The sequence below is a fragment of the Loxodonta africana genome, chromosome 24 (genome assembly GCF_030014295.1).
Source record: "Loxodonta africana isolate mLoxAfr1 chromosome 24, mLoxAfr1.hap2, whole genome shotgun sequence".
NCBI classification, from domain to species: Eukaryota; Metazoa; Chordata; class Mammalia; order Proboscidea; family Elephantidae; genus Loxodonta; species Loxodonta africana.
Window position 1 is genome coordinate 35,420,766 of NC_087365.1, and position 20,942 is coordinate 35,441,707.

The 20,942-nt window shown below is 45.3% G+C and overlaps 1 protein-coding gene across 3 annotated transcripts; it reads left to right on the top strand.

The window, feature by feature from the left end:
• Window positions 1-1,634: 1,634 nt before the first annotated feature.
• AAR2 (AAR2 splicing factor) lies at window positions 1,635-20,580 on the top strand. Of its 3 annotated transcripts, none has more exons than XM_003411530.4 (4): window positions 1,635-1,718; window positions 4,430-5,242; window positions 9,130-9,359; window positions 18,320-20,580. In XM_003411530.4, the coding sequence occupies exons 2-4, from the start codon at window positions 4,486-4,488 to the stop codon at window positions 18,485-18,487; spliced, it is 1,155 nt and encodes a 384-aa protein (XP_003411578.1). In that variant the 5' UTR covers window positions 1,635-1,718; window positions 4,430-4,485; the 3' UTR covers window positions 18,488-20,580. The 3 variants fall into 3 exon arrangements, 2 of the variants coding, with proteins under 2 accessions (XP_003411578.1, XP_023405976.1); XR_010319261.1 differs by lacking the exons at window positions 1,635-1,718; window positions 18,320-20,580 and adding exons at window positions 2,047-2,870; window positions 7,400-8,357 and having other exon boundaries at window positions 9,130-9,241; XM_023550208.2 differs by lacking the exons at window positions 1,635-1,718; window positions 18,320-20,580 and adding an exon at window positions 12,661-17,128.
• Window positions 20,581-20,942: the final 362 nt, after the last annotated feature.

The window sequence follows — 20,942 nt, forward strand, 5'->3', positions numbered from 1 at the left end:
GGATGAACTGGGCAATACTCTGCCCCACACATACACCCTGTTCCCTGTGGTATGCTAGAGTGGGTGGTTGTGGGCTTTGTTGAATGCTGTTTGGTTCAAGTTTATTTTACTCTGAGCAGATGAATTTTTGAGGAGGAAGCGGAAACCTAGAAAAAGTAGATGGGTGGGTGGGAGTGGGGAGAAAATAGTGCACAACGTAGCTAGCTGCTCTAGGGAAACTCTCAGGAAAGAGTAAATATATTGATAGGAGAATGAAGGGGACATTTTGCTGTGTGGGATTCTTCAACTTTCCCTGAAATTGCAAGTAAAACTGACATTTTTCCACGCTTTGAAGTCATATTTGGGCTTTGTGGGATGCAATAGTGTGCTAAAACTGATTTCAAGGTGGATATAGGGTGAGAACAAGTTTGGCTCAAGCCAACTCGATTGCATATGTGTTACAGTGGATAAAGTCTGAGTTACAGGGATAAGATCGACTTCCCAGGATGGTTGTAGGGATTAGATAATATATGTACACCACTGTGATGGGTTTTTTGTGATGTGTAAACTTGGCTAGGCTACAGGCCCCAGTTATTCAATCAAATACTAATCTAGGCGTTGTCGTGAAGTTATTTGGTAAATGTGATCGGAGTCCATAATCAGTTCACTTTAAGTAAGGGAGATTATCCTAGATAATCAGGCAGGCTTGAGACAATCAGTTGAAAGGCCTTAAAAACAGAGCTGAGGCTTCCCTGAAGAAGAAATCCAGCCTGTGGATGGCATCTTTGGCATGTGCCAGAGGGTTCCACCCTGCCCTTGCTGATAGCCTGCTCTTCATGATGGCCTGCCCTACAGATTTCAGATTTAGCCTAGCCAGTCCTCACAACAGGAGAAGCAAATTTCTCCCAGTAAATTTCTTAATGTATATCTCCTACTGGCTCTGTTTCTCTGGTAGATCCCTGAATGATGCAGCCACCTAGCAGAGGGCTAGGCCCACAAATGGAAGCCATTTATTAACACCAAATTACTGTTATTATTAATTAAATACATAATATATGTACCCAGCTGAGCCTTCGTGGCTCTGTGCTAAGCCTCAGGAAAACAATGGAGAACAAGACAGGCAGGTAACCTCCCTCAGGACACCTTGATAGCCTGCCTGAGATATCAGACTAGGCCTGTGCTGCCAGAGGACGCTGGGTGATTATGGCTGGAGGGACTGACTGGGTGATTTCTCCAACTGCTGAGACTGGTTTTCCTTGGGCTGGAAGCTGGGTTTCTGAGGCTCTCCTTTAGGCCTGAGTGTGGATGGTAACTGAGATTGGGTGGTAACAGGCCAGCTGTGACGCTGTGACTCGGAGAAAGACTGGCTGACCAGGACCACAGATCGGCTAACTAGGACTGTGACTGAGCACCCCTGTGACTACTGGGCAACCATGACCATGACCCCGCTTCAACGACCTTGACTTCTTGAGAACCAGGGACTATGGCTGGTGCGTTTTGGGAGGGGGATATAAAATGCACAGTTTAGTGAAAGTTCTTAATCTACAATTTAGGAAGAAAAACGAGTAGCTAAGAGTAGCAAAAAACATTTGGTGGGGCGGAACCTGCAAGCAGGCACCCTTCTTCCATCACCGAGAACTCCACCGGGCCGCTTTCTCCGTTGCTCCGGTCCGTCACCGAAGCGAGCGAACTTCCGGTGCGCTTCCGCGGTGCGTGAGCTTGGGGCGAGGCGGGAGCTGGTGAGTGCGGCTTCCTGGCTTCTTTTCCTTCCTCTGCTTTCGTTGTCTGCGGGCGCGGGGCATCCCCTCTTCCCGACCCGGGGACCGCGGAGTGCCCTGAACTAAGCCCACCTCTCCGGGGCGGCAGCCTCCCGGGCTGTGGGACGCTGGGGTCTCCGAGGTCTTTTTACCTGAGTAGCCGTCTTTAGAGACGCGGTCCGCCAGGGCTTCCTGGGGCGCACGGGTTAGCTCCGCTTTCCTCCTGGCTTTAGAGTTCGGGGGCCGGAGATCTTGACTGCGCCTGGCCTGGCTCTGCCCGGCTCTGTGTGTGACTTCGGGAAAGGTTGTTCCCCGCACCGAGCCCTGGTTTTTTGTCTGCAAAATAGAGATCATAGTTTTATTAAACTTTTATCAAGCGTCTGATGTGTGCTAGGGATACAGGGAACAAAAGGACTCGTAGGAGTGACAGCGCTCTATCAAACAACCGTGAGAAGTGAAATGGAGAGGTAGAGGTGCCCTGAGTGTCTGTCACAGGATACCTGACCTAGCCGCGGGGTCACGGAGGTCTTTACTGAGGAGGTGATTATAGAGCTGAGATCCGAAAAGAGGAGAGGGAAGAGCATTTTGCTCTCTTGTTTGAGAGCCTGAAAGAGGCCAGTGTAGCTGGAACAGAGAGCTTGAGGGGAACGTGGTATGAAAGGAAGCTGGGGAGGTTGCCAGGAGCCAGAGTGTGAAGGCTTTGTAGTTCATGCTGAGAATTTCGCTTTCCCAAGAACTGCTTGGGAAGCCACTCCGAGGGTTTTAAATGTGGGTGGTGATATGATCAGATTGGCATTTTGAAAAGGTCACTCAGGGTGTTGTATGGAAAATGGATTGAAGGGGCGAGCACTCTCAGGGTGAGAGATGATGGTGGCTTAGTGGTGATGAGGGAGCTGGTGGAGGGAAGTGAATAGAAATGATTTTCTGTGTTCCAGGGCTGAGAGGAGCTCACAGGGCTGTCAGTGAGATTGATTGGTAGGCTGTAGAGTTCTGTGCATATTCAGTGAACCTTTCCCAGCACCTCCTCTGTGCCAGGCCATGTGCTGGCTGCTGCAGATATGGAGAGTTACAGGCTGGTGGAATTAGAATGAAAGAAATTGTCATTATCAAGGAGGAACACACAGATGTCACAAGGTGAAATGGGTAATTAATTGATCAGCAGTTTTTCTAAGTGAGCTATATGTTCATTCAACAAATATTTATTAAGTGCCTTTTATAAAAGGGTAGGGGATAGAAAAATGAAGATGCAAATTATTTAGAACAGTCACTTTCAAACTTTTTTGATTGTGACCTACAGTAACATAAATTTTATGTTGCAACCAAGTGTACACACACACACACGGAACTTCAGAAAACAAGTACTTCTCACTACTTTTGATGAATGCTGATCTTTTTTTTTATTCTGTTCTTTTCATTAAAAGAAAATGTTGGTTGGGACGCTCTAAATTGTTATCATAACCCCTTAATGGGTTGTGAGCTGCAGTTTGAAAAATAGGCAGATTTAGAGAGAGTTATTTGTAGTGGGTTTTGAATTAAGAAGGTAGGATATGCCCTTGATGTTTGTGGAAAAGAGTTGGTCTTCTTTTCCCCACTGTATTTTGTTTTGTTTGTTTTAAGGGGGAAAAAGAGTAAACAGGATTAAACAGGCAGCTTGTTCTGTTTGAAATTTTAGGATCTTGGTTATACATCCAGCTAAATTTTAAGTACCTCGAGGGCAGTGACTGTCTTACTCTGTGGATGTTTCCTTTTAGTGTTCAGCAAAGATCCTGGTACAGTGCAGCGCTCAGTGAACATTTGTTGAATAGATAGGTGTCTTGGGACTAGATGGTTAGATAATTGTTTGGTTTAAATTAGCTCATGCTGGAGCTTACAGAGGTTTTATCAATATGTCCTTGTGGGTAGTTCAAAGGTAGATAATATAAGCGTTCTAAGCCCTCTTTCTTGTGAACATTGATCCTAGGCTAGCCTCACCACTTGAATCCATTCTGGACAAGTAATCCAGAGCTGCCACTGACTGGTCCTTTTGGGAAGATGTTTCACTCCCTGGACTTTAGGGTTTTTTTTTTTTAAAAATGAGTAAAAGGAGAAGGGGGAGTTTGTGATTGAAAAGTTGTCCACTCCTCAAACCTTTTGTGGATTTTAGATGCTGTGTACCCACTTTACATAGTGTCTTCATTGTTAACCTTCTATCAATTTCTGGGCCTTCCCAGAGGTTTGTGGAAAACTGGGTATGTGCTTGATTTAATCAGCCTTTCCAACTTTCCTGGGACTCTCCAGCAATAGGTTTTAGGCGGAGTTCTAGTTTGGAACAGCCCCTGTTGTGAGAGAGAGCTCTGAGAGTTGATCTTAGGAGTGAGCAGGGAGAAGAACACTGGCCTGGAGGGCAGGCCACGCAGGTTCTAATTGGGATCCTTGTGCGACCATGAGTATATCACTTCTCTTTGACCTATGTCTTTCTAGCTGTGAAGTGAGTGTTCTTGCTCATTTAACCAAAACACAAAAAGCCTCTTCTCTCTGAGCCTCCTTTTCTCATCTGTCAAATGGGACTCATGATTCTGGCCTGCGGGATTGTGGTGAGGATTACAGGAGATTATTATGTCAGGGATCTGCTTCAATGTCTGGCACAGAGACTGCTTGGCAAATGCAGCTTCCTTCCCCAAGTTGTATTTAACGCTGATTTCTTTCTTTTTCAGCTGTTCTGGAAGACAAGGAAGAAAGATTTTCCTTTTGGGCACCCACCACTGGCCTCATGGCTGCCATGCAGATGGATCCTGAGCTTGCCAAGCGCCTCTTCTTTGAAGGGGCCACTGTGATTATCCTGAACATGCCCAAGGGGACAGAGTTTGGCATTGACTACAACTCCTGGGAGGTGGGGCCCAAGTTCCGGGGCGTGAAGATGATCCCACCAGGCATCCACTTCCTCCACTACAGCTCTGTGGATAAGGCCAATCCCAAGGACGTGGGTCCTCGTATGGGCTTCTTCCTTAGCCTGCAGCAGCGGGGGCTGACAGTCCTGCGTTGGAACGCAGTCGAGGAAGAGGTGGATCTGTCTCCAGCCCCAGAGGCTGAGGTGGAGGCCATGAGGGCCAACCTCCAGGAGCTGGACCAGTTCCTGGGACCATACCCATATGCCACGCTCAAGAAGTGGATTTCCCTCACCAACTTCATCAGTGAGGCCACGGTGGAGAAGCTGCAGCCTGAGAGCCGGCAGATCTGTGCCTTCTCAGACGTGCTGCCTGTGCTCTCCATGAAGCATACCAAGGACCGGGTAGGACAGAATCTACCCCAGTATGGCACTGAGTGCAAAAGCTACCAGGAGGGCCTGGCTCGACTACCTGAGATGAAGCCCAGAGCTGGCACGGAGATCCGATTCTCAGAGCTGCCTACACAGATGTTCCCTGATGGTGCCACACCGGCAGAGATAACCAGGCACAGCATGGACCTGAGCTATGCCTTGGAGACAGTGCTCAGCAAGCAGTTCCCCAGCAGCCCCCAGGATGTGCTTGGTGAGAAGGAGCAAGGCCCTTTGGGGGTGGGCCATGAGATTTTAGGATAGGGGTTATAGAATCTTGGGCTACCCAGTCCAGTGGTTTGAAAACCTGACTCGGCAGCCTTCTCCCAGTACACTTGTTAAAGGTACAGGTGCCCAAATCTTACCCCAGGAGACTGATTCAAGAGATCTGGAGTAGGGCTCTAGCTATCAATCTGTCGATTGTTAGATATAATAAACAAGCACCCTATGTGAACCTCAGGCAATCCTGTGTTTAGGAACCACTAATGTGGCCCAGGCCATCATTTTACGGATTGAGGTTCAGAGAGGGAAAGGATTTGGCCAACTGAGTGGCCAAACTGAGACCAGAGCCCAGGGCTCCTAGTTCCCAGACCAGACCTGTTTTTCTAGTGGCTTCCTGCCTGCCTCCTCAGTTTGCTTCTGACTCTTTTCACAATGTTGTCTCTCCACTGGCTTAGACCAGGACAGTGATTTCTTTAAATTGTTATACTTTTTATTGTTGGCTTTGTTTTCCTTATTTAAAAGAAAAATATATATATATGTTCATCATAGAAGAAAAACAAAAATCACTCCAAGTACCACCACCTAGAAATAACCATTTTTACACTTTGTTGTCTTTACTTTCTATCCTTTTCTATATATGTTTGTGTATTTTTCTTTATTTCCATGCATTTCTTTGTGCCCTTTTTTTATTCAATTATATATGTTTGTGTGTATGTATGCTTTTTTACAAAAATAAGATTATGTATTTTCCTATCAGCTTTAAGAGAAACATTTTTCCATGCCACCGAATCAGTAGTTCTGTTTCAGTGGTCACTTAGCGTTCCACCGTTTATTGAACCAGTCCTCTGTTGAGGGGCCTTTAAGATGTTCCTGTTTTTCCCTATTATAAATACCACCTAAGGACCGTCTCACGTGTGCTTATGCACACGTTTAAGGTTAGAAGTATTGGAACAGAACGTGCATGTTTTATCCTCTCCAGCAGGTAGGAGCCTGTGGCCATCACCTTTGACGGCTTTGGGCATGGTGATTTAACATTGGTGGTGCAGTAATTAAGGTACATGGCTGCTAACTGAAAGGTCGGCGGTTCGAACCCACCAGCCACTCCTCGGGAGAAAGATGTGGCAGTCTGCTTCCATAAAGGTTTACAGCCTTGGAAACCCTGTGGGGCAGTTCTACTTTGTCTTATAGGGTTGCTATGAGTAGGAATTGACTTGACAGCAGTAGATTTGGGTTTTTGGTTTTCTTCCAACTGAATGGTTGAAAAATGCCATCTTGTTTGAATTTATGTTTCTTAGATTACTAGAGACAGCAAACAGTCTTCACATCTTTTATAACTATTTGTATTTTTTTCTTTTACATATTGTCCAGGTAACTTGCATATTTTCCTGCTGGAACACTGGTGAGAGATTTAAATACACCCGTTGCTGTCGAGTCGATTTTGACCCATAGCGACCCCAGAGGACAGAGTAGAACTGCCCCATAGGGTTTCCAAGGAGCAGCTGGTGGATTTGAACTGCCAACCTTTTGGTTAGCAGCTGCATTGCTTAACTGCTGTGCAGGGCCTTTTATTATCATTGACCTGGGTGATAAAAAGGGACATTTTAGCGGGTACACCTTAATGCATTCCACAGCATTTTCATTTCATAATAACACTTGAAATTCTGACTTAAAAATGAGTAGAAATCTAGTTTTCTGCCTCTTAAATATTTCAGTTCTTCAGAGTATATCTTGTGAAAAGGTTTGTTACAGGGATAACTTTGAATCTACATGACATAGCTTTGAAATTATTTCTGATCTCATCATTTAATTTTAGACTAGGCCAGAAATGCATGAATTTAAATAAATGCCCTAAATTCAGGGAGTAAGCCAATATTTAGTTTCACAAACTAACCAGGCAAAGCCAACCGAAGAAGCAAAGGTGCCTCTTTAATACAAAGAAAGTTTGACTGTATTTTGAAAATAGTGATCAAACATCCACAATGTTTAGACAAGGCAGCTTATTCATACAAATCAAGCCTAGGAACAGGGAACTAGTTTTTCTACGTCTCTGGAGGTGACAGAGATTAAATGTGATGCATTTTAAGAGGTATTTGGTGTTGAGCACATCTGTTTTTTTTTTTTTTATGGCTTACATATATGTATACCACAGAAACCGTCATTGAATTTACAGCCACCTTTGAAGCCAGGGAGAACAACTCTGACCACCAACATAGCAATGCTATGTACAACAGAACGAAACATTGCCTGGGGCAACCAGGGAACTAGTTGCTTGCCTAAAGAAAATGGCTTCTGGATCTTCAGGTCTCTGTTTGATACAGGTGTCTAGTAGAAATGTGGGAATAATAACTAATATTTATTGAGTGATCTGCTGCAAAAGACCTTTTTAAAGTCTTAAAAAGGAAAGATGTCAACTTTGAGGACTAAGATGTGCCTGACCCAAGCCATGGTATTTTTGGTTGCTTCATATGCATGTAAAAGCTGAACAGTGACTAAGGAAGACCAAAGAAGCATTGACGCCTTTGAATTATGATGCTGGTGAGGAATATTGAATATACCATGGACTGCCAGAAGAATGAACAAATCTGTCTTGGAAGAAGTACAGCCATAATGCTCCATAGAAGCGAGGATGGCAAGACTTTGTCTCATGTGCTCCAGTCCCAAGAGAAGGACATCATGTTTAGTAAAGTAGAGGGTCAGTGAAAAGGAGCAAGACCCTCAATGAGGTAGATTGACACAGTGCCTGCAACAATGGGCTCAAACACAGCAACGATTGTGGGCATGGCGCAAGACTGGGCGATGTTTCGTTCTGTTTTACGGGGGGTCGCTGAGTTGGAACTGACTCGATGGCACCTAACAACAACACTTGAGTGTTCTGTATGCCAGGCATTATTCTAGATGCTTTACGTGTGCTGCATTGATTCATTTAATCTTGACTGCGACCTTCAAATAAAGAAATCGAGGCATAAACATTAAATAACTTGCCCAAGGTCACACCGCTGCTAAATGTTGGAGCTGGAATTTGAACCCTGCATCCTGGCTCTGGAACCCATGCTGTTAGTCACCAAGCTTCTTAGAGATTAAATCATGGAGTCTTGTGATTAAACAAGGTAAAATAATCTGGCTGGCAGGTTAACTGATGGAACAAGTACTCATGAATTTTCCTGTTCTGGGAGGCTCTCGAACTGTTTTCACCCAATAGGGAATCTGTTTTATCTTTCCATTGTTCACATTGCCACAGCATTATATGCGTGACCTTGGGAAAGTCCCTTCACCTCATCTATAAAATGAGGTAAATACCATGTTTCCTGACCACTTCATGGAGCTGGGCTGAGGATTACACAATGGAATGCAGCATTTCCCTGACCCTGATGGAGACGCTCTGCTTCAGAATCCCCTGGGGAGCTTTGTAGAGCTACAGATACTGAGGCAGTATCATCCGTCCGCAGCCAGAGTCTCTGGGGATGAGGCTTGGGCAGTATTGTTTTTAGCCAGCTCTCTTAGTAATTATGATAGGCAGCCAGTTTTGGGATCCACTCACATAATATCCATGGATGCATTTTGTACACTTTTAAAATGCCAGGCAAAGACTAAGTATACCTCTTGCATTCTGATTTTACAGAAACCCAAAGCCACGGTTTGGTCTCCTATGGCTTGAATTTATTGCAGTTCAGTAAACATTTATTGAATGCCTGCTAGGTGCAAAACCCTGTGCTAGGTTCTGCAGGAGTGACAAGGATAAAAGGCCACTTGTTGCTGAGGGCCAGTGGAACTGATGGCCTTGTGAACAGCATAAGGTAGACACGTGCCGTAGTGACCTCAGTGTTGAATCAGCTGGTGCTCTTCTCCCCCAGGATCATTTCTCCTCTCTGTGCCTTTCAGGTGAACTCCAGTTTGCTTTTGTATGCTTCCTGTTGGGCAACGTGTATGAGGCATTTGAGCACTGGAAGCAGCTCCTAAACCTCCTGTGCCGGTCAGAAGCAGCCATGGTGAAGCAGCACAGCCTCTACGTCAACCTCATCTCTGTTCTGTACCACCAGCTCGGTGAGATCCCCCCCGACTTCTTTGTGGACATTGTCTCCCAGAACAACTTCCTTACCAGCACCTTGCAGGTGAGCAGCCTTCGACTGGCACCCATGAGGCTCCAAATTATGCAGGGGTGTTTGAAAGGACCCTCAAGAAAGTTACCTATTGGTTTCTGGCTGTTCTTCCAAGACCCAGAGGTTTCCTGGTTTCAGTTTCTGTTCTATCTTCTTGCGTGATTGTAGGCTCCTTGACGCCAGAGACTCTCTATACCACCTTCTCCCCACCCTGCCCCAAGAGTGCCTAGCACTGGAGTACTTGGGATTTGAATCACCTCCACCCCTTTGAGTTACTCCCTCAAAACAGGTTTTGGTTTTTTACCCTGTAGTCACAAGTAGCAGCAACCCAGTAGGGCAGAGTTTTGAAGCTTGTTATTCCCAGTGAAACATCTGCAGCTCCTTAGATCTCATTTAAGCATTAAAGTAACTTTGATTTCCTGTTCAAACAAAATGTGCCAGTTTCTGCAGAGATTCTCTGACAGAAAAAGTAAAATTTGCTTTTAACTTGGCAATTAAATTTTCATTATGAGTGGTAATTAGGGAAGAAGCTTCAAACAATTTACAATCTTCATCCTGTGCTATTTCCTCCCTTTGCAAACAGATTAGCCTCCTTTATGAACTTGGGACAGCCTCTGCCACTCACATTTTGTAACTTTGTCAAGTATAGAAGAGGCAAAGGCTGCAAGCTGTCAGTTTCCACACTTTCTCACCCTGTGTGAGATCCCCATGGGGCCTGCTCCACACAAGGTGGCTCTTCACTAACCACCCACTCCCACCCAGGCTAAGGAAGGGAACAAACGGCCACATAGTGCCTGTTGGGTATTAGGCACTACATTTATCATGTTATGTGGGTTCCCTCATTTTGTCTCTTTGGAACTGTGTAAGGCAGGGAGGATTATTCCCATTTTACAAATGAGAAAATTGAAACTCAGAAAGGTTAACTCATTTACTTATGGTCACACAGCTGTTAAGTGGCAGAGTCAGAATTTATACCCAGGCCTGAGTCTTGGTTTACTGCCTGTGCTTTTGTCCTTATGTACTAAATGCCATGTGGGTCCGCCGCGAAGAAGATTCTTGATTGACCTTAGTGGAGACACCATCAGGGGCCTGTCTTCTCGGAGGTACAGGACACACTTCTAAAACCAGCCTATTGTTGGCAGAATCCTTGTGAGTAGGCAGCTAACTTAAAACTCTGGCAGTTGGAATACTGGTACAGACCAGGGGGCTGAGTCAGTCAAGCTGATGGCTTCAGCCTGGTGTATTCCACTTCAGAAGAGTTATAAAACTGTCCTTTTATTGGCTTTTACTATAACAGAGACATTAAATCCCTTTGTCTGTCCTCTGAGGGAAAAATCTTCCCCCAGAGTTACTGGGTTGTGGGTTGTAGAGCCTTGTGGGGAGGCTGCAACCCCCGGGAATGATGCGCTGCCCTCCTGATGTAGTTCATGCTGTTGTACCAACATGGGAACCCGTGCTGTGTTGCTGGCTGTAAAAATGGGGTGGCAGGGGCATCTGACCTCCTCTAACTTCACAAGGAAGAAGGAGCTGTAGCTCCTTGGGTCAGCAAGCCTAGCTCTACCAAGTGCCCAGAGGTACGCTACTCTGCCAGCAAGCCTCCTGGCCAAAGGCACTCAGTTTTCTTGCCCCATGAGCTGGGAAGTCTGCTGCACCATCTTTTGCCAGTCTGCTGCCTCTGCTGCCACTGTTTCTCTGTCACTGCTTCTTGCCGTCTTCGATGTTGCAGCTCTTTCTCTCAGTCCACTGGTTACAGGAGCATCTCAGTGCAGGAATCCCTGGTCCAAAGGATGCAGTCCACTCCTGGCACTTCTTTCTTGGTGGTAGTGAGATCCTCCCTTTCCACCTCTGGGATGGCTTGCTTGAAGCCTAGCAGGATGGCAAAACTGACCAATCCCCTCGTTAGGGTTCCATACACCTTATTTACATGGTCCCACCCCTAGAAAGATGCCACACAGCTTATTTACTTTGTTAACAAGCTAGCCAATCAATCCCCTTGGCGAGCCACAAGCACCTCATTTGCACAGTCTCATCCAGCTGTTTGGTGGGAGCTATTGAGCCTTATTAAGTAATTCACTGCACTGCACTGGCTGTCCCACCCATTTGTCAGCACATCTGACATGTGAACTCTAATTGCCAAGACTTTGTTGCCAGCAATGATTTATGAAGCAGAAAGATCCCAGCTGGATTCCTACCTAGATGCCCAGGTGGGGTATACAAAGCTGATGGTTGGAAAAATTCTGTCTTTGAACTTTTCACCAAGGTAATTTGATGCAGTTGTTTGGAAAAAAACAAAACAAGTGCATTGAAGAAAATACATCATCACATGGTTTTGAACCTCCTTTATATACAACATACTGCGGAAAGCGTTATTGAATACATTTATCAGTTAGCCAGGCTTCCGGCTGTCAAGGGATTTGTTCATTGATTTAGTAGGTATTTACTGAACACCCGTTGTATACAAGGCTCTGTTCTAGGACTGGGAATATAGTTGTAAACAAGACAGAGTCCCTGGCTTAGAGCTCATATTTGGGTGGGAAAGTAAACAAATGAATTAACCAAATAATGCCAGATAGTGAATAGTGTTTTAGAAGGCATTTTTACCAATTCTGATAACAGCCTTTTTACTGATTCCCTTCTGTGGTACTCTCTACCCTTAATACCACTTCCCTGGCCCAGGCCTTTTAGCCTTATCTAGACTACCTCCAAGTGTGTCAGACTTGTAACTGTCTCTCAGCCTCCATGCTTACCCCGTTGATCCCTCCACCTTCCACACTGCCACCTGCAGGGCTGCTCTAAATGCCGCTTTGACCGTCTTTCTCTGGGGATTTTCTGTGACTCCTCATTGCCTAGAAAATTAACCTTCCAAACATAGGTCACAAGGCCCATTCTGATCTGGCTCCTGTCTGGTTCTTCAGCTTCTCCTTTCTTTTCCTGTTTTCCTCCATGAACTCCAGTGACAGTGGCCTCCTTGCAAGTTTGCAGATGTGCCATGCTGTTTCATGTCTTCTTGACTGAACTTAATTTTCCCTCTGCCTGGTATGTACTCACTCATCCTACAAGATGCCCTCAAGGCACCACTGTCTGTGAAGCCATCCCTAACCTCTCTTTCCTTTCCATCCTAGTAGCGTACCTTGTACTTACCACTTTTACATTGCATGGATTGTGCTTGCTGAAATTAAAATATTGTCTGTTGACTCCCTCACTGAGCCCTGCACTCCTTTAAACAAGACCTATTTTTTGTTCAGCTGGTTATTTTCAGCACCTAGTACAAGGCCCGACATGTATTTCAGTTTGTGTTATTGTGTGCTTTTAGGTGGATGGAGCACATAATTCCTGTGGCGGAGTAAATGGATGGCCCTAATCCGATGGGTTTGAACAGTGAAGTCTGATCAAAAGGCATTAATTAGGAGCACCAAAGAGGGAGTGTTTCATTCTGACTGGGGTTGAGATTTGAGGGACTAGAGGGTCAACAGTGGCTTTATGTGAAGGGCGCACTTGACCATGAGCTTGAGAGATGACTGGGATTTTAATAGGCATAATGTGGAAAAGGATGTTACAAAACTTCTTTATTTTAATGGAGAGTCACGTTGGTCCCATCTTGGCAGTGAAAATCCGATCTCACATACGGAGGTGCTCACTCAGAGTGTTTGCGAGTGAATGAATCAGTCCGTAAAAGCCTTCCTCAGCCAGCTGCCTGCTCTCCCCCCATGTAGTCAAGTAAGTGGAATTGGCTTGCTTTCTTACTTAGGAGCTTAAATGGCTACTCACCCATGGAGAGGGACCAATGTTTGTATGTGTAAGCACTTAAAGACAGCCCCATTAATGGCCTCTGCCATTAATTTTTTTCAGCTTTCCCACGTGAACCCCTTTTGAATAGATGCCGCTGGTTTTTACAAATCCCTTGGATTTACCTTGAATAAAAATTACTTGTTTTACAAAAATAGTTTTTTTTCTCCCCTAAAGCAACCTAAGTCATCATAATTTGTTTAAAACCACTGAAAGGATAATCTGAATTTAATGGTGTGTTAGAAAATGCGTTATGTACAAAGTAAGGATTCTTATTTCTGAGTGCATGTAGCATTTAGGCGTATAGTCACAGAAATTTTTTTTTTCTTTTTTAAATCATTTTGTCACAGTAGGCCATGTATGATTTCGAGCTTCATTTCTTGCCAGTATTTTACATGCTAGTGTCTATCTTTAACTCTTTAGGGAAACCATTGACTCTGACAATGATCTGTATGGTATTTAAATATAACATCAGCTGTGATAAATTTTACCTACTTATTGCTACACCTCCCGCCATCCGTTGTCACTTTTGTGCACTTGCTGTACATTGCCTCATTTAGCCCTCACAACAATGCGAGAAGTTCTTAGGTATATAATCCTACTTTACAGGTGAGGCACAGGATCAGAGTGGTCACATAATTTTGCCCAAGATTACAGAGCTAGTGGGTGGCAAGGCTGAGCTTTGAATTATAAAGGCTGTGGTGGGCTACCGTATGATTAGAGCCCTTGGCAAAACATCCCAAATTCTTTAAACCAGCCTCAGAAGAGATAGTTCCTAGTGCTTTTCACTTTCCTGGTCATCCCTGTGAAGTGATAGTCTTGTTTCTAATACCATTTCTTCTTCTGCAAATAGAAATAAAATGTTCTACCTCTGGTTAGGTTCATTCTAAGTTGATAATCATTTGGGAATTGAAAAACGAGAAAATTTCATCTTGTTGGTCTAGTCAAAAAGAAAAAGGATAAAATAGTGACCTAGCTATCTACCTTGATATTTTGAATTTCTCAAGCTGACCTGACTAAACTCAATTTATTTAACTTGGGTTACAAAAAAAAAAAAAGCCTTCACACTTATGATTAATCTTCAGTTTAAATAATATACAGACTTAATGGTTAAAGTATTAATAATTTTTTTTGTACTTGAAAAATACTCAGTGGGTATGCTTTTTGTTTTAGACCAGTGTAGTTGTTTGCAAAATGTTAACATCTTAAAAAAAAAATTTTTTTTTTAATTTTTATTGTGCTTTAAGTGAAAGTTTACAAAGTAAGTCAATCTCTCACACAAAAGCTTACATACACCTTGCTACATACTCCTAATTGCTCTCCCCCTAATGAGACAGACCACTCCCTCCCTCCACTCTTTCTTTTCGTGTCCATTTCGCCAGCTTCTAACCCCCTCTACGCTCTCATCTCCCCTCCAGGGAGGAGATGCCAACATAGTCTCAAGTGTCCACCTGATCCAGGAAGCTCACTCCTCACCAGTATCCCTCTCCAACCCATTGTCCAGTCCAATCCCTGTCTGAAGAATATGCTTTGGGAATGGTTCCTGTCCTGGGCCAACAGAAGGTCTGGGGGCCATGCCCACCGGGGTCCTTCTAGTCTCAGTCAGACCGTTAAGTCTGGTCTTTTTACAAGAATTTGGCATCTGCATCCCACTGGTCTCCTGCTCCCTCAGGGGTTCTCTGTTGTGTTCCCTGTCAGGGCAGTCATCGGTTATAGCTGGGCACCATCTAGTTCTTCTGGTCTCAGGCTGATGTAGTCTCTGGTTTATAAAAGTATTTTTAAAATATTCAGGATTCATCTGCTGATGTTATGATAATTCATTTCTCGGTGTTAAAAAGTGTTAAATTGATTTCGCTTTAGTAAATAAAATGACCAGATCATTATTAAGTTTTCTGAAGAAGGTATAACATTAATCTGAAATCAAGAGAATCCAAGTAAATTATTGCTTGAAATCTAGGTACTATCTGAATAGCTTCTTTTCTGAATTGCGAGGAATTTTTTAAAATATTGAGTTTGTAAAACTATAGAGTGGAAACTAGATCCATAGATGCCAAGGGTAGGAATAAGGATAGGGTTTGACTGACTACAGGGCAACATAAGGGAATTTTTTTGGGTGATGAAACTATTCAGTCTCCTGATTGTGGTGATGGTTATGTAAGTCCTTAAAATTCATAGACCTGTATACCCAAAAAAAATATTATCAGATATATAGGTATATATATCTTGGATTATGGTGGTGGTTGCATGGGTATGTACATTTGTCAAAATGAACAAATTCAATTGAAACGAGGAAATTTAGTTTTATGTAAATTATACCTCAATAAAGTTGGGTTTTTTTTGTTTTTTTTTTTTTGTTTTTAAAGTCAACCCTGTGTCTCTGAGGCTTGCAGCAGGGACAGTTCCAGAAGCACCTGGCCACCAAGCCCTTTGAACCCCCACAGTAACTAGAATGTATTAAGTCTATGTCAACACAAAAAGAAGGTTCTCTTGATAGAAAAAAGGGGCATAAGATTTCTCTACTTGGACTGGATCTCACTCGGCATTTGTGGCCACCTGGTGTGGCACGCCCAGCATGTCCTCAGCTGTATGATCAGATCCATAATGCCCTGTCCTTCCACCTACCTGGTTTGTAGTAAAGATTAAATCAGTAAGTGCTCTAAAAAGTATGAAGCATTTTTCAAATGAGAAGCCTTGTTTTTTAGACAGAGGCTTCTGTCGTACCTGCCTTAGTTCATTTTACTCCCAGGCAGTGTTTGCAGGTGAGGTGGGGAGGATGGGTGATGAGTGTAAGCCCAGCTTGTTGCAGCCTCCCCCTGCTGGCCATTGCCAAATACAGGTCAGTCCTTCTGTCTCATTCATATCTACTCAGTGAGCATCGTATGGGCCCTCACTCAGTGCCAGGCCGTAGGAGATCAGCTGTGTGGGATACATCGACAATCAAGATGCTTTCCCTACTCGCCGGGTCCCTGTGCGGGAAGCATGGGATAATCAGTGCCTTAAGGGGCTCAGTCACAGTGCTAGGGGTACACAGAGGTTGGAGCAGTTCATTTCAGCTTGGGCTTTTATAAGAGGCTTGTCACAAGGATGCAGCTTGTGAGCTGGTGGCATTTCAGAGGCCTGGTAAATAAGTCCCATATTCTGTCCAACACCATCATGTAGTTATTGAGCAACTACTTTTTGCCAGGCGCTGTGCAAAAGTGAACCAAAAATGAATTTTCATAGAATCTGTGGTCTTCATTCTTTCAGTCATTAAACATCTAATAAGTGCTTTTTAACCATCAGACTCTGTGCCAGGAGAGTGAAATGCAGGTAAGAAAGAGTCACTGCTTTGGAGTTGATCCCGGTCTTTCGGGAGAGATCACTGGTAAATGGACTGTTTGTGAGATTGAGGCTATGATTGAGGTAGCCTTGGGTGCTGAGGGAGCACAGAGGAGCACCTCTTCTACCTAGTTACCTAGGTGAAGGAGGAGAAAGCAGAGGATGGAAGGGTGTTATAAGAAGAGGGCAAAGCATGTGTGCATAGAGGCACTGAAGGGGACAGTAGAGCATGTCTGGGTCACTACTCAATGTGGCTGGAGAGGAAGGACTGTGTAGAGTGTAGTATAATTTACTGTGTAAGGAGGGTAACAGGAAGACACTTGTGCTAAGTCAGCCCACTAATGCCTCTGGGGACAGACCCATGGGTGTGCAGGGCCTCCAGAGCTAATGCTGTTTGAGACCAAGGCTTCTCTGCTTCCCGTAACAGGCCCCTCCCCTGAGTTCAGCTATGCTCCAGATTCAGCACACTTGGGCAGGCTCCGTTAGCTGCCTACAAACAGGCCACCGGCTCTCCCCATTGCCTTTTTGCCACCAAGGTCACACAGCCCTTCTAATTAGTTATTGATCTGACATTTTGTTACGGCTACGCTTCTTGCTCCTGCATTTAATCAGTTTCCAAGTTAATGAAGCCAAATTCTGTACCTCCCGCTCTGCCCCAGCTACTCCTCCAACAAAATGGCTCCCAATGAAGACCACTGAGAATGAGCCTCACTCTTTCTGCTAATAGAAAGATATCGGAGAAGAAGGTGGCGGGGGTGTTGTCCATGGAATCAGCCTCAGAGTGAGCCTGTTGCCTTTGTCAGGTCAGGTCTCTTAGACTCCAGGATCATTCCACGGTGGACTGAGGGCCTGCCGTGGCATAAGGATGTTCTCCCTTCCTGCTCCTGTGTGGATCGAGTGGTTCTTGGTAACAGATGAGAAGTCTGAGAAAAACCATACTTCCTTTCTGCATCGTTTTGATCCAATCGTTTAATTCCTGTCAGTCTCAGTTCTTTAAAAAGAGATATTCTAGTGTATCTTCCCAGTGGGATACTCTAAGGAACTTCTTTGAAAACAGTAAAGTAGTATAAGGAATAGTGGGTTTGTTATTATTTTTAGAGGGTCAGAGAAAAAGAGAAAGTCCCTCCACAAAATGGAGTGACCCAGTGACTGCAGCAGTGGGCTCAAGCATAACAATGATAATGAGAATGGCGCAGGACCGGGCAGTGTTTTGTTCTGTTGTACATAGGGTCGCTATGAGTCAGAACCGACTTGACCGCACCTAACAACAACAGGATCTAGGACAAACTGGAATGGGGGTTTCAAAGGTAGAGAAAATTGCCATTCTTGCCCCCCTCCCCCCTGCCTATTTTTGTATTAGAAGAAACTGAATTCAAAAGAACAATGAAGGCAACTTTTAAGGGGAGAGAACCCGCAAACTGGCAGTCTGTGGCCTGTTTCAAAGATTAGAGCCACAATTCAGCCTCATTGGCTTGGGGCCTGGGACTTTATGGGTTCCAGAGACTTATAAGCCCTAAGGCTTTCTTAGTACCAGCTGGTGGCGGCTACTACCTCTTCCTCTGAGTTACTGCCCCTGTGCCCTGGTAGATCCCCAGAGGGCAGGACCAGAGTGGTAGCCCCAGTAGCCTTACTCTCAGTGGAGACATCTCTGCCCAGGATGGTAATTTTCCATTCTAGTCCTGCCCCAGCTTTTCAGCTGGGTTTGGACCTCTTTTCTTGGTTTGGGGGGAGCATAGCAGGTGCCCTGGGCCCATGCCAGCAGCAGCTGATCTACCCGCCCCAGTGAGATGAACACCATGAGGAAATTTCCACAGCCTTCTTGGCCCCCTCTGTGTTCTCAGGAGTGACTTGTCCTCTGTTCTCTGTAGGTTTTCTTTTCCTCAGCCTGCAGTGTTGCTGTGAATGCCACCCTGAGGCAGAAGGCTGAAAAGTTCCAAGCTCACCTGACCAAGAAGTTCCGGTGGGACTTTGATGCGGAGCCCGAGGACTGTGCCCCAGTGGTGGTGGAGCTCCCTGAGGGCATGGAGACTGGCTAACTCTGGAAACACTCTCAGCCACTTCTCACATGGCTGCAGTCCTGGCCTGTCCACTTACCCCTTCCTATCCTGGGACCTGCCAGGGCAGGGATCCTACCAGGATCTACTAAGATGGAGCCAGAGTTCCCTCCTTCACCAATAAATAAGTTCCTTCAGTGCAAAAGAGGCTGTACTCATCCCGAAGGCACATTCCCCATCAGCCTGGCATTGGTGCTAACCTGACCGAGTTTCCTTCTGAACGAGAAGAGATTGAAGCAAAAGCCGAAGAGAGCTGATTACTTATTCCATAGGATGGTTAGAAAGCAAGAAGCTCTGGACTGCCCAGGGGGTCTGAGCTGTCATTTGGTGACTTTTAAGATAAACAGAGGGTAATGGGAAGATGAGCCAGAATTTCTGCCTGCCCCTTGTTGAATGAGGGTATATCACAGAATGTGTTGGTATGTCACCCCTCAGGAGCCCTAGATTGGGGAGATAGTAACACAGAAGACAGTTGAGTATGACAAGTGGTCAGCTCTAGCTTTCTCCAACTAAATCCCATTCTCTGGGCCAGAGGCCCCAGGGGGTAATCTCCCAAGATTAGTGTGGTATCTGGATCAGGGGCCTTGCTGCTGCCACATACCTCCCTTCTATTCCATTCTGAGGCCTTGGACCGCAAAGTGAGACTTGACAAACCTCCGTATAGCCCTCTTCCTCAGCAGAGCTACCAAGACTGTTTCTCATGACCTATACGTCCAGCAGCAAAAAGAAAAGTTCTTGCTGTGCGCAGGCTTGAGACCCTGCTGAAGTTTTGCGTCCTTTCTTCAGTACTCTGGAGATGACCTGGTCAGCCTAAATCTTCTCAGCCCTGATGTGGAACTGCCAGCCATTGGAGTGATCTATGCATCTGTCTCCTGCGAGTCCGAGGGCCTGCCCATCATGCTGTATGGGTGGAGTTATGTCTCTAGACAGGCACACTAGCCCTGCCACCCTGACCTCAAACCGCTGTAGTATGGATCTGAGGCCCCGTGTTATTCTTTCTCAAGACTGGGGGTCACACCAGGTTTTCGAATGAGAATCCCTGCTGGTTGAGACTTTTGGTTCCACTTGTTTCCTTGGCAGTGTTTTTTCCTAAAGGGCATGATGTACATTAAAGTATTTGAGTTTAGACAAAATCCCCTGTGTGAGTCTCTCTTGCAGTCAATCTGCCCGCTTCCAGGAGCAGCCAGGACACTGTCCATAGACTCACATCTCCCTACTGAGTGCCCAGGAGACCCTGTTTAGCCCAGCCCAGCCCAGCGTTCCTGAGGAGGCCAGCAGCCAGCAGTGCCTCATGTTACCCACAGGCAGCTAAGACGGGGAGCACCAGAAAGGAGTGAGGCCCTGTGTCTTCATAATAACCGGCAGTTTCACACTGTGTGAGTCTGCTGTTCTTCCCCAAGGCCCACTGACCTGACCTACCTGGGGAGTTTGTGAAAGGGCAGATTCCAAAGGAATGAAGTACTGATACACACTACAACATAGATGAACCTTAAAACACTGCGCTAAGCGAAAGAAGCCAGACGCAAAAGGCCACCTAGTGTATGAGTCCACTTATATGAAATGTGCAGAATAGGCGACTCCACAGAGAGAAAGCAGATTAGTGTTGCCAGGGGAAGGGGATTGTGAAATGGGCATTGCTAATGGGTGTGGGGTTTCTTTTTGGGGTAATGAAAATGTTCTGGCATTAGATAGTGGTGATGGTTGTGCAAGCGTGTGGATGCACCGGAAACCACTGATGTGTACACTTTAAAGCGGTGAGTGTTGCGGTATGTGAATTATATCTCGACTTTTTAAAAGTGCAGATTCCCAAGTCTCGCCCTGCAGGGATGTAGAGGTGAATGGATAGGGCCTGGGTTCTGAAGCACACTGAATTTTGAGAAACATTACCTAGAAGTGACAGTATTGCAAGAAGTACCCAGGGCCCCACTGGCACAGAATTTGTCTCCCCCTGGCATTTTCAGGGCAGCACCTGGAAGTTGGATCACGTGACTTTGTTCCCCAAACTCGTCAGCCTTCTACACGGACACCCCTGTCCCCGCAGCACACACACTTAAACCAGGGGGTTAAAGAAAAGTAGGTACTATTTACTAAAAAAAAAATTTTTTTTTTTTTTTTTTTTTTTACTGTTTACTAAGTGCTGTTAATTCACTTAACCCTCACAACAATCATATGTGGTAAGTACTATTGTCCCCATTTTACTGATGACAAAATGAGCTTAGAGAGCTTAAATCATTTTGCAAAGGTCACGTAGCTGGTTAAGTATTGAGGACAAGATTCAAGCTCAAGTTTATTGGCCCACTCTCAGGCACTGCATTCCACTACCAAGATTTACTCCCGCCCTGCCCTTGCCTGTCCAGGGCAGCCTTCCCCTTGACCCTGCTCCACATCTTGTCTTGGCCCAGCTGGCAGCCTGCGGTGTGGCCTTGGGCAAGCTACT

Excerpts from the sequence above, each read along its gene's own strand:
- AAR2 (XM_003411530.4), top strand. The coding sequence starts at position 4,486 with ATGGCTGCCATGCAGATGGATCCTGAGCTTGCCAAGCGCCTCTTCTTT. Across the intron at positions 5,243-9,129 it reads CAGCCCCCAGGATGTGCTTG|GTGAACTCCAGTTTGCTTTT; the intron begins GTGAGAAGGAGC and ends TGTGCCTTTCAG. Across the intron at positions 9,360-18,319 it reads TCCTTACCAGCACCTTGCAG|GTTTTCTTTTCCTCAGCCTG; the intron begins GTGAGCAGCCTT and ends TGTTCTCTGTAG.